Source organism: Vanessa tameamea, chromosome 21 (assembly GCF_037043105.1).
Source record: "Vanessa tameamea isolate UH-Manoa-2023 chromosome 21, ilVanTame1 primary haplotype, whole genome shotgun sequence".
Classification (NCBI taxonomy): domain Eukaryota; kingdom Metazoa; phylum Arthropoda; class Insecta; order Lepidoptera; family Nymphalidae; genus Vanessa; species Vanessa tameamea.
Genome location: NC_087329.1, coordinates 6,028,515 through 6,050,989, shown reverse-complemented (window position 1 = coordinate 6,050,989; position 22,475 = coordinate 6,028,515). Strand labels below are relative to the sequence as shown.

General features: G+C 30.6%; 2 protein-coding genes across 4 annotated transcripts in view; one reads left to right on the top strand and one right to left on the bottom strand.

The window, feature by feature from the left end:
• Window positions 1-12,434, bottom strand: part of LOC113395645 (myotubularin-related protein 4) — a 79,255-nt gene extending 66,821 nt beyond the window's left edge. Inside the window, exon 1 of the mRNA XM_064218156.1 lies at window positions 12,234-12,434. The gene's annotated coding sequence lies outside the window, so the exon portion shown is untranslated. The remainder of the gene's footprint in view (window positions 1-12,233) is intronic.
• Window positions 12,435-12,922: 488 nt separating this feature from the next.
• LOC113395650 (phosphorylase b kinase gamma catalytic chain, liver/testis isoform) lies at window positions 12,923-22,153 on the top strand. 3 transcript variants are annotated; one of them, XM_026633304.2, is made up of 12 exons: window positions 12,923-13,314; window positions 14,050-14,225; window positions 14,505-14,637; window positions 15,780-15,931; window positions 17,247-17,337; window positions 17,461-17,490; window positions 17,843-17,949; window positions 18,586-18,683; window positions 19,290-19,373; window positions 21,290-21,451; window positions 21,627-21,822; window positions 22,060-22,153. In XM_026633304.2, exons 1-11 carry the CDS (start codon window positions 13,223-13,225, stop codon window positions 21,759-21,761), a joined length of 1,260 nt encoding a protein of 419 aa, XP_026489089.1. In that variant the 5' UTR covers window positions 12,923-13,222; the 3' UTR covers window positions 21,762-21,822; window positions 22,060-22,153. The 3 variants fall into 3 exon arrangements, with proteins under 3 accessions (XP_026489089.1, XP_026489090.1, XP_026489088.1); XM_026633303.2 differs by having other exon boundaries at window positions 12,925-13,314; window positions 21,627-21,818; XM_026633305.2 differs by lacking the exon at window positions 19,290-19,373 and having other exon boundaries at window positions 12,924-13,314; window positions 21,627-21,818.
• Window positions 22,154-22,475: the final 322 nt, after the last annotated feature.

Genomic DNA, 22,475 nt, shown 5'->3' with positions numbered 1-22,475 from the left:
GAATTCTAACTTCTATAACTATCCTCATAGTGAGTTAGTATATGCACACTTCACTCAATTTAGTAAGCAGGCGTATCGTGTTGTCATTTAAAAACTTCAACAGTTTCATATAGACAGAGTAAGAGATGGTACTACGCCTGGAATGTCTATGATAAAATAAAACCATGAAACGTAAGCAAGTTCCCAACGTCCCCTCACCGGTTTATCTCTGTAATTACTGGCAAATTTTTAACTAAAAATAAACTTCAATTTAATTAACGTACTCGTAGAACATGCTCGAAGCATTCAGAGCATTAACAATATGGATGTTAAAATAATTCTGTGAGCGAAATAAGTGAACATTTTATTGAATCAGAAATATGATTCAATTTAACGGTATATTTATTATATAGGAAAATATTTTAAATAAGAAATTTACATTGTATTTAGTACTAGCCGCATGTCCGTCCTGGAAAATTCATAAAAAGTTACTCCTCCATTTCTCTTCCTTAAAGTTGAAATTTCCAAAAAAATACATGTCTGAGTGAATTATTTTATTTTGAATTATGTACTTAACTTCGGCTTTCCTAAATCAGTAGTTTTGACTGAACATTAATAGGCATTCAGAGCAAAAAAAAATATAGGTGAGATAGAAAGATATTTATTTTTATAAATGAATCGCGATTTTTATTTCGCGATAAATTGGGAATACCACTTGCCGCTTTGCTTTCGATATGTGAAAAATAAATAGATATAGTTTTTCATTAAAGACTCGTCATTATTTTTGATTTGACCTTACTGGCAGTATTTTTGGTTTAACCTCACTGCAGATATTGGCATTGTAACAAATCTACCGATACGACTTAAATTGTTATATCCTTAGTGCCTGTAATTACACTGACTCACTCACCCTTTATACCGAAGCAGAACATAAATTGCTTTGTTATTTAACCGTAGACATCTGACGTGTAGGTGGTGCTTAAAGGGTCAAGCTTTCATAAAGGAGTCATGTTCCAATAAAGTTGTAACTGTAAGAATGACGCTAAAAATTTTGATCTTGATGATATCCTTCTAACAGAAATAGAAGCAATTTCCAACAGAAATTTACCTATTGCACGAAATATGTGCGCAGAAGCGGTTGCACTCTCTATTTCCTCACTTTCATATTCCGATAGGGATTTCGACAGAAAGATATAAATTTCAAAACCCGCTACGTGCTTTCCATTGCTATTGATAATTTATTGACTGAAAAGTTTTACTGGCTCAACCCTACCATCTAGTTTGAACCTCAGACATCGGGATCTTCCTTCTAAGTGAATTGAGCAACAAGTTGAAGAAGACAAAATAGTAAGATATAAATTTCCACAGAAACTGCATAATCTATTTTCATTTACATTGACTCGATTTAATCCTCACAAGCCCTATTGACCTTTCGGCAATAAAACTGTATAAACATGATATTTAATATCTAATCTCATGTGACAATTGCTAATGGATTTATGAGCTTTATCACTGATATATACACATCATAAAAATTTACTCGCCCATGTCTGTAGAACATTATGACATTGTTACGGATTCAGGTCACTCTTTAATGGATATTGCCTGCGTGTGAGGAGTCATCACGCGTAAATCACTAGGTGGATTTTGATAAAACTCGGTATACTGATAGCGTAGCTCTGTGTCGTCACGAGTCATGATAAGTTTTACTGGCCGTGCACAAGCGTGCTCGCAAAAATGTACTCTCTACTGAGTTACTCACATTATCTGATGTGACGGTAAAATTTTACAAGAGAAGCAAGAGAGAGTTGTGCTATACGTAGTCTCCCAGGGACGAGAATTTAAGCTTTACGGAATTTCAAACATCGGATTGCTACTGAAAGTTTTTTGACAGAAAACCCCAAGAACTTTCAATTAAAACAATTATTCTGAACCTAGGTCCACGGCGTCTGAGGCTTTTTCATTTGGCTACTTTTATTTTAATATAAGAAAAAATATAAGCTACTTAACCAACGAGGTAGTTACGTAATGAAACTAATCAATAAAAATACATTATCGAAAACCTTTACAAGCTAACTAGAGTCGTATGTTTAAAAGTATATGGAGTCTAACGAAAAGAATCCAGAACAGGAACTATGTACTTCCTTTTCCAATAAATTTTGTAGTAAAAATAAATATGTCTACCAATAATCAAATATCAAGTGAAATTTTAAATCAGAATCGAAAACTTGGCCCAAGATTGTTTCGAGGAGTCGTAGCTTTTCATTTAATAATTTATAACAGAGTACACGAATATATATTAAATTATTTTAAAAATAAAACTATTATTTAACCAAAGTAATGATTGTAAGATATTAAAAACAGGTACAGATTGCATATGTAGCTATAAGAAGGTTCTGGAAGAAATGAATAAAAAATGTGGAGTTCACTCGACTTTGACGTGAGTTTGAGTTTACAATAATATTAACAACAACACTTCGTTTCGTCGCACATAGCGGTTTGAAGGATGAGTCAGCCAGTGTAAATACAAGCACAAGGGACATCTTACTCGTTGGCGCATTGGCGATGTAAGGGATGATTAATATTTGTTCAGTGCCAATATATATGGACGGTGGTAATAACTTATTTAAGGTCATCCATACGCGAGTCAACTTATTTTCCATTTAAAAGAAAAAAAAGTCCCATCCTCAAGGCCGCGAACCACGATATATCGTTAGATAACCTAAACCTGTCGAAAAATACTTTCGGTCATATAAATCTGCGGATCAGCAATGATGCATAACTTTGAATAAAACCTCCTTTCTATATTGACAATAGCGTTTGCTGGGAGTGGATTTGCCCATACGGGATACAAAAGTCTATTGTGAGTTATTAATGATGTTGTAGTTGTTTTAATGTGCACGTATCTATATTTTATGTTTATCACGTGACCTAAAGCTGTTCATAATGAACAGGATCGAATTACATTTGGCAAACGTAATGGGATACTATTATTAATTAGTTAAGAATATCAGATTTTACTTATCGTTTCAAACGCGACAGGCGTGAATTAAGTTCGGTAATTAAATAATATGTATACTTTATTTCAACCATAACAGGATAAAAACCAAATAAACAATATTTGACAGCAAATTGACGCGATATCATTGGTCGAATATCGCGATATCTTGATTAATATATGATAATCACTATGGATTTGCGAATAAAGGGCGTTTTGAACGGCGACGAAACTGTTATCGGAATTTTGGAAGTAAAATTAAAGTCAAAATAAGTTGTTAAGGGTAATAGTGATGTATTATAAATAAAGATATATTAATCAAGAACTGTAAGTAGTGCACAATATAGCTGAGTCAAATTGAGCATTGAGAGAAAACATTGAGCTTATTGATAGCCCAGACACTAAAATATGTTGATAAAAAAAACAATTACGTATATAGTTGTTTTTTAAGATTGTTTTCGTTAAAATAGCACATATCAGATTTTTTCAACGGTAATGGATTGAACAAGTCCGTTTTGGAGCAGCGTCATGGAATAAGGACCAAAACTTTTTTGAACAATTGAATATTGCTAATTTTGTACTTTATATTTAAGATATGGTGTTATGTGTTACCTTAATATTGGATATTATTTTTGCGTACTAAAAGAACTTCTAATATTATATAATATCTAATATTGTATACTATTTATCTCGCAAATATATCGCTTGTCATATCTAAGTTCTGATGGCGTCATATCATTTATATTTTAGAATCTGAATACTCACGAGCTTAATAGCGCCTATAAAAGACAGTGATCCATCGTTTTAATTGTAAGAGATGTATGATAGTAACAATTCTTCAAAAAAAATACTTTCTTGATGACGTCACAAATGAGCAAACACGCTGTATAATGATACTTGATGTAAGTTTTTAAAGTAATATGATTAGAACAGCAATATATATTAAAAAGTAACCGCCTGTAGATTTCCTCTCATTACATCTGTTGTATAGGAGTTGAATGAACTAAGCTGCTACAATGCCGGTTAGGGAATACACATGGGGAACAATTTAAATCGACACATATAGGTTACTATGATTTCCGACAGTACAAGAAATTATACACTACAATTAACCACGTTAAATCTTGATACTATTACAAATACTATTATTTGTAATCAATGTGAACGTAGTTTATCAGAAAATCTCTTAAATAGAAAATATAGTTTCAATAATTGGTAATTGGTAATGTCACCTTCACAAATCCAACTAAATATTGAACGCTTATCGGTTGATTATTGCGTCATCGGTTCCCATCAACCAATGTTGGGCAGTCACAGATAATACTAGAATTAAATCACGTTTTCCAGATATTTCATAGTTATCATTGAAATTTAAATTAAACAATAAAAAATATAATATTTCCCACTGACTGACGTGACAAATTCGCTTTATTATTACTGTGACAAAAAAATCAGACAATGGCGATGATAGGTATTTATAAATATTAGTACCATTTAAAACATACAACAAAAAAACAATTTGCAATAAGACAATGATATTTTAAATTTCATAATAGCAATAATTAAATATTGACATTATTTGACCTGGCAGTATTAGGTAGGTACCTACTTTAATTATTATCTAACTTAAATTCTATCATCTATGTTTCTCACGCAAAAATTACTTAAATCCTGTATTATAGTTTACAGTTTTAGGACTGACATAGGTTATCTATGTTTTATAAGGTACCGATACAGACTTCCGAGAAAATTGTCGCGCCTTACGTTTTCCAACTGAACGCCCAAACTTATCAATGCATGGAGGCTTTAAAATTCCTACAAAATTGAGCAACAACATATTTTGTAAATAATTGTCGGTACATATATTTACCTGTTTTAAAATAAAACAAAAATAGTTTAATTAAATCGTCACAAATTATAATTATTAATTCCAAAATAAATACCAAAAGGTATCTGAAATCGCCTAGATACTTTCGTTTAATTCTCAAGATGGAATATTTCACAAAAATGGCTATTATCGAGACCCAAATAAACAGTTATTGGTCCGTATTTCAGAAGTTAGCAATGTTTACAATCCCGTGCCTCGTAGCACGTAAAACCGTAAGTTCGCGCATGATCTTGCCCTGATCGTATCATAATACAGTCCCATCGCATAAATAATAAGAGGAGAGAGGGAGGGAGTACCTGTGTATGCTAACACACGCCTGTACCATAACACTAGTCTCAGTTAGAATTGGCCGCTGTGAATACCGAAATCGATCAGGAGGATGTTATATTATATAGGTTAACATTTAAAATTCCTTGGAAAGCGAAGTAAGAAACTACAAGAAGTAGCAGAAAAATTAAATACCATCGGCTGTTAAATATAGAATATGATTGAAGTTCGGGTTCCAAATCGGGCGCAAATATTTATCAATTTTCGCTAATACCTATTTGTTTACGATTGGGCCCACCAAGCCCACTTAAAAATTCAACTGTATCTGTAAAAACTCACTAATCGTATAATTACCCTTTGCTCACAAATGTCTCTTAACAATTATTTAAATTTGGCAACAATGACGCCCAACTTGGGCGTTGTCTGGGATTATGTACTTCTATTCAAGCTTGTAGTTTATTATACACACTGCCCTAGAAAAGAGTTACTGACTCTATAGTCGAATAACAGCCGTAAAGTTTGTGTCTGATGCTGTGTAGGGATGCATTTTTAAACATTTAAAAGTTCAGCATCGTGAATAGTTTTTTTTTAAAAATACGTATCAATGTTATATATATCTCAATTTCTTAAAAAGTTGTTAACATTTTTCCAGAATATTCTCTTGTCTTGAAAGTTTTATATTATAACTACACGGCCGACCTTCTTTTCAAATTTTAATCGTATTTTCTTAGATTAGTGCATCAAAACAAACAAACTCTACATCTTATATATTATATTCTATAGGTACCACTTATTTCGATCAAACAATACACCATTTATTACAAATTAAAAAATAAATAAATGTAAAAACTTTATGAACGACCATATATACCTATTTATAGTATATATATCTATTCATTCAATGTGTCATATCTATTTATCATTTTATCTTTCTATTGTACACAATCCCGTCCCAGTTTTCTTTTAATCACGCCACATGAAATCCAACGTGTGTAAATTCCAGACGCCCTTCACAGATGCCTCGCCCTTGACAAGGACGTGAGGCTGCGTCATAAACTCTCTGACGTTTAGGTTCCGACTAGACGGCTGTTAAATTATAATTCATTCATAACAAAATTTTGTATCGATTTGATGCTATACTAAAACAAAAGATTTTTTTGAAATTTTTAATTTTTTTGTACGTATTTGTAATTAAATAAATAAAAATTGGACAACATCACATTCATTACTCTGATCCCAATGTAAGTAGCTAAAGCACTTGTGTTATGGAAATCAGGTACCACAACCATCCAGACCCGAGATAACATAGAAAACTAATGAACTTTTTCTACATCGACTCGGCCGGGAATCCAAGCCGGGACCTCGGAGTGGCGTACCCATGAAAACCGGTGTACACACTACTAGACCACGGAGGTCGTCGTTGATATAAATTAAAGTAGTTTTACGTACGATGTTTACGTATTCTAAACTACACAATGAATTTTACTTTGACTTTAAGTGTTTTTTTTTTTCGGAAGCTGTTATACTTTATTAAGGATATATTATACAAATAAGAATTAAAAATAATTACTGTATAAATCATGACCGCGTGGATTAGTTACAAGAATTCTAGTATAGAAAGCTATTATGCATTAATATTGATATTAAAACTTAGTATTTATATTAAGTTTTCTAATTAAGTAGCTAACATTTAAGGGCGCTACCAATACCTACGGAAGCTAAAACTTAAAGGATAAGTAAATACCTAAATCAAATACCGTATATATATAATATACATTTAAGAGAAATCAAATAAATTTGTTTTAAAAATAAATCTTTTAAAAATAAATTGTAATGTACCGTTGAATTTCTTGAATTTTGTCCATAAAGAATGAATCAAGTAGCTATTAACTATGCAATAGCGAGGCTGGCGATAGTCTGAGAAAAATATCGACACTTATTATATTTTAAAATGTTATTACTTTCTCGTCTAGAAAACGTTAAATATTCTCGTGTTAAGGTCGGGAGATTAAAACGGCTATTCAAGCTGTTTATATATTTTAACGAACGCGTTTAAAAAACCTAATGGACTTCTATGCCTCATGTTGTACGTTCTTATCTTAAAATTTTGTTGTTTATACCCGATTAGAGAAGATATTATTCAACAAAGTTCCTATTTGCCACCAATAGATACATAAACATATTTTTTTACGCTGTATCTTTCCACCTCTAATACCTTTGTCAATGGGCGGTGGTGACCACTTACCATCAGGTGGCCCATTTGCTCGTCCGCCTACCGATATCATAAAAGAATAAATAAAGAAACTGACACAGCATATTTTTACCGTATACACGATAACATTTGATATTTAGAAGTTCGGTGACGAAATCACGGATGTATTGCGTAAATAAACCGATTTTGAATTTAGGTTGATTACGCAAACAAAATTTCTTAATTTCTTAATCATAATTTATCATTTTTATAAGAAACGAACAAGCCTTTGATTATTTAGTGAAAAATAAATATTTATTGAAAAGATAGTGGTCAACAGTTGGCTACTAAGCGCACGCACATTCACAGTACAGTAACAGCCTGTAAATTTCCAACTGCTGGATTAAGGCCTCCTCTCCCTTTGAGGACAAGGTATGGATTTCTGATACCAACACGCTGCTCCAATGCGGGTTGGTGGATACACATGTGGATACAGAATTTCATTGAAATTAATCCGGTTTCCTCATGACGTTTTCCTTCACCGCCGAGCACGAGATGAATAATAAACACAAATTAAGCACATGAAAATTCAGCGGTGTTTGCCTGGGTTTCCCGCAATCATCGGTTAAGATGCAAGCGTTCTAACCACTGGGCCATCTCGGTTATACAAGATCACACGCACATTAGTACAGTAGGTATGACGTTAGACGAGTGTCAAACATATATAGCTGTCAAGCAGAATAATAAACCTAACTAAGATAATGAAGCTGGATCGTTTACTTTAGTTCTTTTGTAGTGGACATTATATCTAAATATATAAATAATCTAAAAAAAGCTATTTATAAGAAATACAAGTATAACTTAGTTTTATTTTAAACACATTTAATTTCATGCAGGATAAAGATGTGAGTAACTTTTTACTAAATTTCTTGTCGGTTATTTTAATTCTACATTCCGAACCATAATTATATAAATAGCATATCTTACAAAAATTTTTGTTTAATAAAAATGAATGAAATAATAATGTTTTGTCTGTCAAACGATACTTTTTTTGACTACCTTAATTTTAAATACCTGAATTAGTTTATTCAGTCAGAAAATAATGAATTTTTTTTCTTCGCAAATCAATCTCTGTACTGTTATGATTTTCCAGAGCAATTTATGACTAGCAGCGACATCTCTAATCAGTATTTCGAATTACCCTGCTTCGGTTACGGTGTAACCATTTTACAATTTCTTTTTTCAAACAAGCTATTTACAAAAATAAATACAGATTATCTCATGACCTTTATTTGACTATGGTGGATTAAGCAATGGCGGTTCAATGAACGTTAAGAATAAAATATTTTTATCAGCTGATTAATCTGATTGTCATAGATATCTACTGTAAATATCATGATACATTGTTCAATAAAACCTGTGCTCAGTTTACATGTAATCTTTTAATTCAATAGTCTACTAGTAATTGCAGAATTTGCATATGTCACACATATTTCAAATCATAGACAATACTTGCCTGCTTATAATCACATCTGTTAAATTATTTTTCAAGCATATTTTGAAATAAAGTTAATATAATAATTTTATTTTTCTAAAAACTTCAGATTCTACAAAAAAGAATATAAAATTAATTAAGTAGAAACAATTTTTATAATGATTTTATTAATTATGTAAATCCATTTATTTTGCAAAATAAGTATATTTACAATTATAGACTACAATGTAGACTAAACATTTTTTTTAAAGAATAATATTTTGTTTTGTCTATTAATTATTAATAAATTCTGATGAACATTGTAATAATCTAGTTAAAAATTCAATAAGAAATAATAAAATACTCCTAAAAAATTATAATAGCAATAAAAATAAATTATATATTCTTCGCTTTGAATTAGTTTATTGTGATAAGCAATGATGTATATATAAAAAGACAATAAATGCATTCACCACTTGTCCAATTATTTTCCAAATTATATATATATATATATAAAAGTGCCCATTGTTGTCTATCGTGGTTTATTGCAATGACTGTTTTATCTGTGCTTAACTTTATAAACAGAACAAAGGTGTTTATTTGAATTTATGATTTGTTCATACCCTTCCCATGAAACTCTAAATCAACCTGATCTTCCACAGTGAAAATTCATAATTTATACATAGAATATACTTTGAAATTAAAAAAATAACTGAATAAAATATAAAATTGAGGGATATAATTGTGTAATGCAGTACAAAAAATACCTAATTATGATACCTACCTTATATAGCTAGCCTTAGAACCTTCCGTAGAAACAGGCGAAATTTGGATTCAGCACAGATCAGATTCAGATTCAGCACAATGGTTTATTTGAAAAAAGAAATCCGAAATAAAAGAGAAAATAGGATATTTCTTTTATTTAAACGGACATCAATTCTATATTATTTTAGCAGCAATCAAAAAAACTCCAAAAATATGTCCAACCAATCCCTGCTTACGAGCTACGAGTGGGGTGACTATACCGATGATGTAGTTAAATTGACAGACAAGACAGTGAAAACGAGGGGCTTTAGGGTAATAAAAGATCTTACGATGTTCAAGTCTCCGCTATGCCTTAAGAGGAAAGTCGTGGACGTATTTTAAAATAATCTAGCTCTCAACCATGATATTTTACAAATCAACAGAGATTTGCCCTGGCAAATTGCCAAGGATCGATGGAACGGAGTACTCTGCGTATGTGAAATTGTCAGACAGGTTAACGACTATCACAAAACCGGAATTATCGATGTCACTTGGAAAACTGTATCGCTAAAATTACGCGAGGAACTAGGCTGGACATTGCGTCGTAGTCAATTGATCTATGGACCCAAATTACAATAACGTCTCCTGCTCTTTTAATAAGGCGCCAAATCGCAAGCAAGAGGACCGTAACTTAAAACCAGTTTGAAAATTGTAATTAAAAATGTAAAACTAGTTCAGAGAAAACTAAATAAATTGGCTCATACAATTAATACACAGTTATCAACTTTTTTTTTATAAAATTGGTAGAGTAGGTGCTAATAGGCCACCTGATGAACCTGATCACCACCAATTTACATTGGCAAGTCAAATATTAAGCAGTCCTTACATAACCAATGCGCCACCAACCTTGATAAAAAAAAATGTAATGTCCTTTGTGTCTGTTATACTGGCTCATTTACCTTTCAGACTGGATCACAACAACACTTTATATTGCTGCTTGCCAGTAGAGTATACGATAAGAGGGTCTAGGCAGGCAGGCTTGCAAAAACCCTACATGTATGTTACATAGTCATGACATCAGATTTGTGATTTGTCCATTTGTTCAATGCATAGGTTTTTGTTATTGTGTCAAATGTAACCTTTTAAATAAACATTAAAGCCTATTTGGTTCACAGTTTTATAATTACAAATTTAAGAGATGAGAAGTTTTTTTTATATATATATAACTAATCATACTGGCCACCTATAATGGCCATAATGATGGTAAGTGGTCACTACCACCTATAGATATTGGTGTTGTAAGAAATATTAACCATTTGTTACATTGCCAATGTGTCTAAGATGTTATGTCTTGTGCCTGTCGTTACATTGGCTTACTGAACCTTCAAACTGGAACACATTAAACCTAAGTATTGCTGTTTAGCAGAAAACTAGATGATGAGAGGTACATATGCAAGCGGACATGCACTAAGCCACACCATCAAGTAAGTATATTTTAATTGCACAAATATGAAAGACCATAAATTATAGCAATATATTTTTTTTAATGATCATAAGCTGAAAAATAATCCCATGACAAATATTACTTACCAAAAAAAAAAATTAGCAATATTATACTTGAAAACACAATTCATTCTTTTGAATGATCAGTCTAATAAGAATTTATTTGGTTCATTATTAAACATACAAAACCATCACCAGGCATTGTTCTGCCTGCATGTAGTATATACTAAAACCAAGCACGCTGCTTCTTTTGGTACAAGTTATATGAATATTGGTTTAATAGTTTCTGTGAGGCGTGACAAAACTACATCTCATTTTAATTATAAGAACAGATTACAAACTTTTATAAATATATATAGCACAAACCTTAGTTTTATATGTATTTAATGACAAGACGACATAAAAAATACATAATCTTATTGGTTGTCTTATTGGGATCAATGAAATTGTTATGAGTGTTATAATTATATAATTAGCCTTGTAAGATACATAGTACCTTGCTACAAGAAAATCACTTATAAAGGTATTTTATCTTACAGAAATACTTTTGAATACTGCATTTTAATGATGAACAATATCAAAGAATTAAATATACCTTACAAAACCATTTTATAAATAGCTAAATTTTAATTTTGGTTTAGTATTTGTCTTGGTTTTTAAAGCTAATTAGGCATTTATTATAAATATTATAAGAACAACACTAGTGTGAAATTTGAACTTGTATGTATTGTTTTTTATTTAAACAGTTTTATTTTAATTTCTTATGTATGTTATAAGATACAAAAAACCCTGGCAGCATTGAGTATTAAATAGGCAATTTAAAATAATATAATGTTACTACCTTCATAATTTTTATTTTCAAGGTCTGTAGAATTTGTGAAGGATATTACTGTCTTAAGTTTATTAATATAGAAACATATTCTGAGAGATAGGCTTTGTAATTGACCTATGATCTTAAGGCAAACTTTTGTTAGGAGATTTGGATAAACACTACTAAATTGTTTTTTTTTATCAATTTTGGAAATAGATTTTAAACAAAATATAAGCTATGGCAATTGCCACAGATTTAATAAGATGGAAAGGTGTTATGCTATGTTGTGTTTCGTAGCTCAAGGTTGATAAGATATTTCAATTAGAGCAACAACTATTGTCACTGTTATAATATACTCAATGCGCAATAAGGTCTTACCTGATTAAAGTCACCAAAAACTTGCACTTAGCACTTATAACCAAAAACTAAAGTTCGATAAATTGTAAAGTAATTACTGCAATAAGCTACATGTAATTTTCTTATCACCAAAAAAGTATTACCATCGGACGGAACAACAAGAGAAAACATAGCATAAAATATATGAAATAGTAGATTGACATCTGGTAGGAGTGAGGGAGATAGAATTAAAGTGACTGCTATTGGTATAGACAAAATCAGCTGTTGACAGTGATTAGAAATAGGTTCATAATAAAAAAAATATTTTTATAAAAAATAATTTGTTTTAGAAAATATTCATAAAAATATAAAAAAATCTTGCGACTATTACTGAAAGTTATCATACTATTATGCTTTATGGTTAGGTTCATTGCAGTTTATACTTACATAAATAAAACATAGAAACAGAAATAAATAAAATATTCCGTAACAAAAAAACGTTCCTCTTTCTATTAAATATTAAATAACTATTAATTCTACTATTGTGTTTGTTCATACGTTTAATAAAAATAATTTTGACTTTATATACAATAATATAGATTTAATGTTTATTTCGAATTTATAGCAATTATAATAACATTGCTTTAGCAAAAACCAATTTGTAACAAAAACTAGTTCATCTGACGTCTTCGGATTATATTTGTCTCTGGATTATGTATCTATCTAAAATACACAGATCAAAAATATCCTATTTTTAATTTTTATGTCAAATTCAGCCGTGGTTGAATATTTATTCGTGACCTCAAAATAAGATTATATTTTAGCATATAAGTAATTAAAAATACGATTAAAAATTTACTAAAGTATATTTCAATTCCTAGGATCAAACAAGTCTGAATGAATTGTGTCCTTGAAAGCTTATACTAATTTTCTAATTGTTTCTATTAAGTAACCTTTCGTCATTGCGAATAGATTCTTTGCTAATGATCGGAGATTGTGAATAAAATAAAATTAATCCGGAAAAAATAAACATGGCTAAAGAAGAGGATGACGACAATTTACCCGATAAAGATGCGGCAAAGGAATTCTACGCTAAATATGAACCGAAAGAAATAATTGGGAGGTACGTTGTGGGCATACAATAACGATATTATTTATATATACATAGGCAAGCCATTGTAATGTAATTGCCAGATTTGCGTTGTTGCCAAAATTGTCGTACGCAGTATGTACAAAGCGTAAAACATCAATTTATAGAGCATAATATTTAAGAATTGTAATATTTTTGTTGGTCCACCGTGACCTTGACAATAAACTAATTATCAAATTTGTAATAATATTGAAGGAAGATCAAAAGAAAATATAATAATTAATATTAAATATAGTATAAATATCGTATAATTAAATAAGATGTTATAGTAGGCACACATAGGTCTTCCAACATAGCATAAAATTGTATGATTACTATATAAATAGAAAATAATTCTTTCACATTTATTTAAATGTTAATAATATATATTTTTTATTAGTTTTTATTTCGATTGAGGACTTCAATAAGTAATTACAGATTCAAATTAAAAATATCTACTGTGGAAATAGTGACTTTGTGAAAAGCTAGCAGCAATTTCCCCATTGAATCACAATTCTAATTATCTGTGCTAAAAGCCTTCCATGGATGAAAGGAGAAATCACAAATATATATATATATTATTTAGAACTAAATTAAATTAAATTACATAAACAATAATATAACATAAGAGTATGTAATGAGTAATAAAATAAATATATTGGCTGTTATACATATAAGAATATAAAATAAAATGAATGTGCTAATACATAGGTGTATTTTTTATTTTAGAGGCATAAGTTCAACAGTAAGAAGATGTGTTGAAAAAGAGACTGGCCGGGAGTATGCTGCTAAAATTATTGACCTCAGTCAGGAGTCTCAGGATGGTGTGGATACGCACACAATGAGGGATGCCACCCGACAAGAGATCAGCATACTGAGAATGGTCGCTGGTCATCCTTATATTAGTGAGTGAGTTATATGATATTTAGGTTAAATTAAGATAAATATAATTATATTTTTTTATACTCACCATAGAGATAATAAACAAAATTTGTACTATAAAAAAATAAAGGTGTTTAGTAACACATTCAGAATGTACTTGCAAGCTACTAATTTTTTTTTTTTCTCGTTTACTTTTAATTTACAAACAATATACTATGTTGTATAGTGAATTAGTATAACTATTGTATTCTGTATATTTTTTATTGATTACTGATTGACACTTGAATGAAAATCACTTACAGTTGAACTACAAGATGTATTTGAATCCGAGACATTTATATTTTTGGTCTTCGAGCTTTGCAAGAATGGTGAACTGTTTGACTATTTGACATCAGTTGTGACATTATCAGAGAAGAAAACTAGATATATTATGAGGTAAGTTCTTTAAAAAGATATTCTTAATTAGAACTACATCTATAAGATATAAAAAACTACATCTTATAAATAAAAGTACATTCATGCTTACATCCCTCAACCACCTATACAATTTTGGAAATCCAAACAATGAGTACTCTATAGTACTCCCATGGGGTTAGAGATATTAGGTGATTTTTATGCATCTTATTAATAACATACCAACTTGAAATATCCACCTTACAGCCAATGATAAATTATTTATAGTTTTTATTCACTAGCCTATGTCTGATAATAAAAAAATAAATAAAAGAACTAATAATTATAATCACTTCCATATTATATTCCTGTGTAAACAAGTTGGTTTCTATCTATCTATCTTTTTAATATATATGTTGTTCACAAAATTTCTTTGTCTTCATTTTAAAGTTTTTTTTTTCGTTTATAAAATTGCCTTCCGTATTTCTTTCTACATTTGTAAACCTTGAGCTTAAAACAAAAATAGCAGCATAACACGAATAATAAATATTTTTATTAATACTTATAAATTATTACAGAATTCGATCAAATATTGACCTTCTAATCTTCGTTTTGTTCTCGATAAGATCGTACTCATTTTGCTTTACGTCATTCAATGTTGAATAGCGTGTATAAACAATAGAAGCAACAGGATTCGCGTATCTTTTCAGTCCGGCTCACTCTATACAAAATATCAGCCCAGTTTAATTCAATCTCTTGTCGTGTTATGAACGCCTAGTAGTTTATTGCGAAAACGTACATTGTTAATTTGTTCATATGTGTATCAGAAAATTCAGGAGAATTGTTCTTTAAAAATGGTTGAATCAAGACAGGATATATTTGAATGTGTAAAGTTAGTACTAGTAATAAAGCTCATAATATATATCTAGTATATGACAGCTAAATAAATATCTATTGAATTGATAATAAATGATAAACTAAACTAAATGAGACTTATTTCTAAGTCCTAAATAATATATATGTTATACAGAATTTAAAAAAATGTATGAAATTCGAATGATAAAATTTTGTTGCTAAGGAATGTTCAATAATATTGATAATTTTGAAAATAAACTATATTTGTATATATATACTCCGTTTTGAAATAGCTCGTTGATTTTTTTTACGTCTGTCGCATTACACAGGCAGGTGCTGGAGGGCGTTCGGTTTATACACAGCAAGAGTATAGTTCATCGGGATCTTAAGCCGGAGAACATTCTACTTGACGATCAACTCAATGTTAAGATAACTGACTTTGGATTTGCAAGGGTGCTGAACGATGGAGAAAAGTTATTCGGTAAGTAAATGTAGGCAATAGTCATCAAATATTTGATATTATCCTACTTGGTGGTAGGTCTTTGTGCAAGCCCGTCTGGTATGTATCCACTAATCAGGTATTCTGCCTCAAAACAATAATACTTAGTATTGTTGTGCCTCGGTTTGAAAGGTGAGTGAGCCAGTGTAACTAAAGGCACAATGGACATAACATCTTAGTTCCCGAGGTCCTTGGCGCATTGTCGTTGTAAAGAATGTTTAATATAACTTCAGCGCCAAAAATTATCTATCTGTATTAGTATCTCTAGAGTATTTTATTAATAAGGTATGTAGATATTATTACTTCTTTAACTATATAAATATATTGCTGTTTGTCAAAATTTCTCTAGACATATGGGCTAACTTCAAAGTCTCGCATACAAAGTTTTTTTGTAGATCTTACATTTAAGTTACGACTCGTAATTTTCAAACTGCTTCAGTTATTCTTCACCTATACATCAGTTATTTTACCGCCAAAAATCATACAGTTTTGGCAGCGTTCGCTTGGAAATATGGACTATTACGATTATTATATATATAAAAGTATGTTTCATACATACACAAAAGACAAATTTGACAACAGTACATCCAATGTTCCTCCTGAAATTATAATCATTTGAAAATTATATATCAATGAGATTACATAATAAAATATTAGTCAACGTTAAAATGCCAAACATCATTTGTTATATAAGTACGATGGAAATATGTTGTTAAAACGTTTGTTCCCAGCCGGAATATGTTACTGGTATGCGGCGATGCTTTACAAAACCTGTTATAACTTGTACTACATACTATGTACTTCTCATTTCAATATTATATTTCAGTAGTCCCTTTCTTTAAGACAAACTCGGAAACTCGTTACATGACAATGGCAATGGACAAAAAATAAAATACTGTAAAATACGGGTTTACACAAATGCTTACCACCAAGGATAAAAGTGTATAAAAGCCAAGGGCACTTATAAATCCGGGCTAATACCTACAGGATGTATATTTGTTTTTGTTTATACTCATTAGGTAGGCGGACGGGCAAATGAGCCATCTGACGGTAAGTGGTCACCACCGCCCATAAACATTGGCGCTGTAAGAAATATAACCACCAATCTTGGGAGCTAAGATATTATCTCTCTTATAGGCTCATGCGATTCTCAGTATTGCTGTTTGACGGTAGAATATAATAACGTAATGAGTGGATAGTACCTACCCAGACATGTTTGCACAAAACCCTACAATGAGAATATTCTAACTACATTATACGTGTATAAGAATACTAATCAGTCATTCCATTCTTTCAGAACTATGTGGAACGCCGGGATATTTGGCACCAGAAACCCTGAAAGCTAACATGTTTGAAGACGCACCCGGCTATGGCAAGGAGGTTGACACGTAAGACATTATTTTTTCTTTAGTTACAAAATAAAAATCAAATCTATTAAGTACTTGTTGGATTTGGAATGATAAAAAACCTGCTTAAAGTTTGTTGAAATTTAATTTTTTTTTTTATTTCAGATGGGCATGCGGCGTCATAATGTTTACATTGTAAGTAGCGTTTATCTATACTAATATTATAAAGAAGGTTTGTTTGTATGTAGGGGGTAATTTCCGGAACGAATTAATAAATTCTAAAAATGTTTTCACTGGTAGAAAGCCACATTGTTCTTAAATGCTATAGGGGTATTTATATCATATCATTTTCTTTATTAACTAATTGCACCCGTGCGAAGCCGCGGTGATACGATAGTAAATTTTAATATTTTACTGTAACTTCTCTCGGTATATGAATGTTTTATATTTCGAAATAAAAAGGGTCTATGTCACTATGAATTTTACCAAAATATGTCATAATTGTTTTACAAGCAATTAATGGTCTCTCTCTATCATAACACTACAGGTTAGTCGGCTGTCCACCGTTTTGGCATCGGAAACAAATGGTGATGCTACGTAATATTATGGAAGGGAAATATTCTTTCACGAGTCCCGAGTGGGCGGATATTTCAGGTTAGTGACAAAGAGAAAGGACACCGTTAATTAGTCGTTAAAATCTCAATCATAGGTAATTTAAAAAGTGCGGTTTTTCTTCTATTTTGGAAACTGTTTAAGCCAAAAATTGCGAAACGTTTATGTATCTAAAACCTTTTGATAATATCATAAACAGGGTATGTTTATAAGCAGTGATTTATTATTTCTTATTCTTCTGTTGGCTAGACTCTAGAACTGTGGCGTACTCGTAATTGTCTCTATAATAAATACTTTAGAGTTCATAGAAAAGTTATCAGAATATGTAAACTGCTACTTAATATAGTGGTTGTAAAACATGCTCAATCCTAGTACTCCAGATTGAATCAAGGCTCTCCAAGGCAATTCGGGTAAATAAAATGTTAAAAAATAGCCGTATATTCTCGAATACTTATTCAATATTACTACCAATAGGTCCAAAAATAGTCATAATGATAAATTATTTTAAGTTTATTACTAAAAACATACAAAGATATTATATGTTTCACAAACTGATTGTTGGCGCAATTTAGTATTTATAAATAATATTATAAATAAATATCTAAAACTAGCTATGAGCTTTAACAGAAAACATTACACAAAAAAGGTCTCCATAAACATTGCTTAATAATTTTGCAGAAGACCCTAAAGATCTGATCAGACGGTTCCTTGTTGTTGAACCGAGTGAAAGAATCGACATTGAAGATGCCTTACTTCATTCATTCTTCCACACAGTGGTGAGTGACTCTTTACGATTTCTGCCGCCCTGGTACTTTGCGCGAATTATTTGATCCTTACTTAATGTTTAGCTTGAGCTTAAATTTGTTTAAAAAGCAGATTTTGATTAAATCTGTATTTATTATACGAGGATCGCACTCGAGCTTGAGTTACGCAATTATTTAAAAAAAACAGTCTTTTTATACTGTGTTATTATACTTTCAGCTTTTTTCTTTGTTTTTAATATATCTTTTTTCTAATAACAATACTTTTTGTTCAATTGGCACAATAAATTACTCTTTTTGTCAATAATATCTACATTAATAAGTTTAGTGTAGAGCACACCGTAGAGCTTATTTTGCAATCAATAAGTAATAAGTTTATGCGTTTTATTATATCAATTTTTTTTTATATTTACAAACCGTATCAAATTAAAAATAAAACGCATAAATGAATACTTGTCACTTACCTTTTTAAAGCTTACGTCATTTCATCGAAGTACTCGATGAAACCAAAACATTCATTGATATTACATATGTGAAGATCACAAAATTAACTTTAAAAGTCAATGAAATGTTTTTTTCGAGTTTTCGCTCTGATGGCATGTTATTATAATGTTCCGGTAGCTTTGGGACCAAGACATGACCCCGCTGAAGAAGTCCTATGCCGGTACAAGCCGCAAAATGTCAAGAATCGACCAGTTGGCAATGGTAATGTATTAGGGATATGTGGTTTAGCTTATAATAGAACATCACCCTTTTTATTCTATAGTCCATTCCAATAGCGAGTCGAGATGGTAAACAAACAGACAAATTGTAACCTACATTATTATTTTTTTTGTAATTGTATAACACAACTGCATTCAATAAAATCCATAAATATAGTGAATATTAAGCTACCGTTCAATTATTTTTTCACTAAATAAACTCGTTTTAGTTTAAATTTGTGCATACACCATTTTTCCTCCATTTGGATTGGATTATTCAATATTACACTGCTAACGCACACACAGCACATATAACATATACAATTATACATATATACAAATATTATGATAATTATTGAGACCTTAACTATTTCAATTTGTCTAGCAACGTATAATCGGTTTCAATAAGCTTCTAATAACAAAATCTAATCTTTTATACCACCAGATCGAAGTGTGATTATAAGTTAATTTAATAGAGATCATAATTAGTACTAAAAGTAGTAGTAAGTAGTTGCTGGTTGAACGACTAGTGGCCGAATTAATACATAAGAAATCTTATTTAAAATCTCTAGTTTAAAAACCGAACGTTTTAGCCAGATATGTAGTGTGACAATAATCTATCGACAGGGTGACGGACACAATAATATTTTGTAACGAAATATCTTTGGATATCGGCTCTGTAGATCAGCGATTCGATTCTGTATATACATTGAAATGTATAAGTGTAAATACATAGTGCACAAATATTGTCATTTCAATGCACCAAACAACAGGTCAAATTTGACGACAAAATTATAGTAATTGTGATCATTTTATGGTACCTCAGTATATCTTTATTATAAATTTTAATGAATTGTCTTTGTAATAGAAATTTGGAGGAATTACGTTACAATTATGACTTTACTTAAACAACACTAACTTCTTCTTACGAATTATGACAGAAAGAGAGAAATCAATGTTTGACTACGCACCCTTTAATCAAGCAACAAACACAAACTTACACGTAGATACCGACACAGATACTATTAAATAATATTTTAAGATGCTTACGAACAGGGACGATAACGGACTGTCAATATATATTTTTTAAATTCAACTTAGACTTAATGTAACCTTCAAAATTAGAACCCAAAATTAGGATCTGATCCATATTATGTTAATGAAGTCTGTCATAATGTCTTTATTTTACCAATTTCGTCCCTGTTTGATAGTTAATCACGTGCTTTTAAGCTTGTCTCTCGCTTTAACCGTTTGTATGGACTATGTTGCACGTGTTTGACTTCGCTTAACTATTTAATAAGGCTGCATTTTGAAGATATAGGCAAATAATACATTTTAACCTAAGTTAAAGCATAAGATTTTTAAATAGAGACACTTGTCAACAGAGTTTTTTTATTTTATATAAATAATAATTATGTTATTTTTAAGTTTTATAGCTTTGAGGTTTCATTTTAGAAGGGAATTATTTCAATGCTATTATTGATTATTTTTTTAATTGGTGGATTGTGTTTTCATTTACGGGTTTAAGTTTAAAACGACAGACATATATATTTTGACATTGTTTAAACATGGCAGGCTTTTTAATATTGGAATTTTAACGGGCGACTTGTTTATTAAGGGTTGATTATTTGTATTATTATTATTATTCAAATAAATTAATGGGTGTGGGATTAGTTTTCGTAAATATCACACAAAATAATTACGCAAAATGTATTTATATTCTGTTTGTCATAAGTCATAACAATATATAATATATATTATTAAATAATTATTATAATTAAAATATTTTAAAATCAGATTCAAATGTGCGTTAAAAATATATATTTATATTTTATGCGTAATTATTTATCGTGTTCTCGTAAATCACGTACATAAATTATCTATTTATTATGTTTGATAATGTTAATTGCGTAAAACTAGGCGATAAAATCCGGTGGTTTCAACGCCCGTGCGAAGCTGCGTCTCGCTCTATTGACTGTGCGGGCTGCGGTGCGTCTGCGTCGTTTGCCGCACACATCTGCGCGTGCCGTGCCGCTCTGCGATGCGCTGATAGATCCGTACGCCATGCGAGCACTGAGAAAGGTAACAAGTTCTGATTCCGTTCATGTGTGGAAAAATTAGAAATTATAGTCTATTTTAGATATATAGATACCACATCTATCTCGTTAACTATTGAAAATATTGCTATTGACAAAATTCTATAATTCATTATACTAACACTTTCTATCCTTCACTGAATTATCTGTGTCTTGTTAAGGTGATCGACGGTTGTGCTTTCCGCGTGTACGGACATTGGGTAAAGAAGGGAGAAGGTCAAAACCGCGCCGCACTGTTCGAGAACATGCCGAAAACCGAGCTAAAAAGCCTCTACGTTAGCAACTTGAGTCGATAACTAATGAGTCAACTGAAATGGCTATCTCCTTGCCGCAGCTGCTTCCCTGGTGATTTGGTGAGTAGGTATATCATTTTTTTTGTATAAATATGAGTCGATTAAAGAAGTTTATTATGTAGATATTAATTATTAAATGATTATTACTGATGGATGTGCGAGAGATTTCGTAAAAAGGAAGGATAAAAAAATACAAGTAATTATTTATATACATAATAAATTAATGAATACCTAAAATACATGAATTTATATTAATAATTTAGAAATATTTTAACTGAATGAAAACCGTTATCTTCGACAGAAATACCAGGATAGCAGCACTATAGAAGAAGTGAGTCAGAATCAGCGAACAAACATGTGTGATGTAGGTAATAAAAAATCTATTGAAAATCTGATTCGTTCATGATTTAACGAAATTAAAAATCATCGTTTTATACCGAGTGGACTGTGTTACAAAATTCTTAGTTAATTACAATTAGAAATCGAAACTGTAGCAATAATAATAATAGAGAATTGATTATTGTTATCGTAAAAGAATTTAAACAAGGTTTTCTATTTAGTTTATAAATCGTTTTCTCATTAAATTTAAGATGGTAGTGTATAGAGATTTAGTATTATTGGTATATTTAAATTATTATTTTTATATATGTATATGGTGTTAAGACAACTATATACCAGAGTTAGTAAGATTGTTATAATAGTCATATAGGCTCATTC

Coding starts and splice junctions, on each gene's coding strand:
- LOC113395650 (XM_026633304.2), top strand. CDS start 13,223: ATGGCTAAAGAAGAGGATGACGACAATTTACCCGATAAAGATGCGGCA. Junction 14,638..15,779: donor AAAACTAGATATATTATGAG/GTAAGTTCTTTA, acceptor CGCATTACACAG/GCAGGTGCTGGAGGGCGTTC. Junction 18,684..19,289: donor ATTCATTCTTCCACACAGTG/GTGAGTGACTCT, acceptor ATGTTCCGGTAG/CTTTGGGACCAAGACATGAC.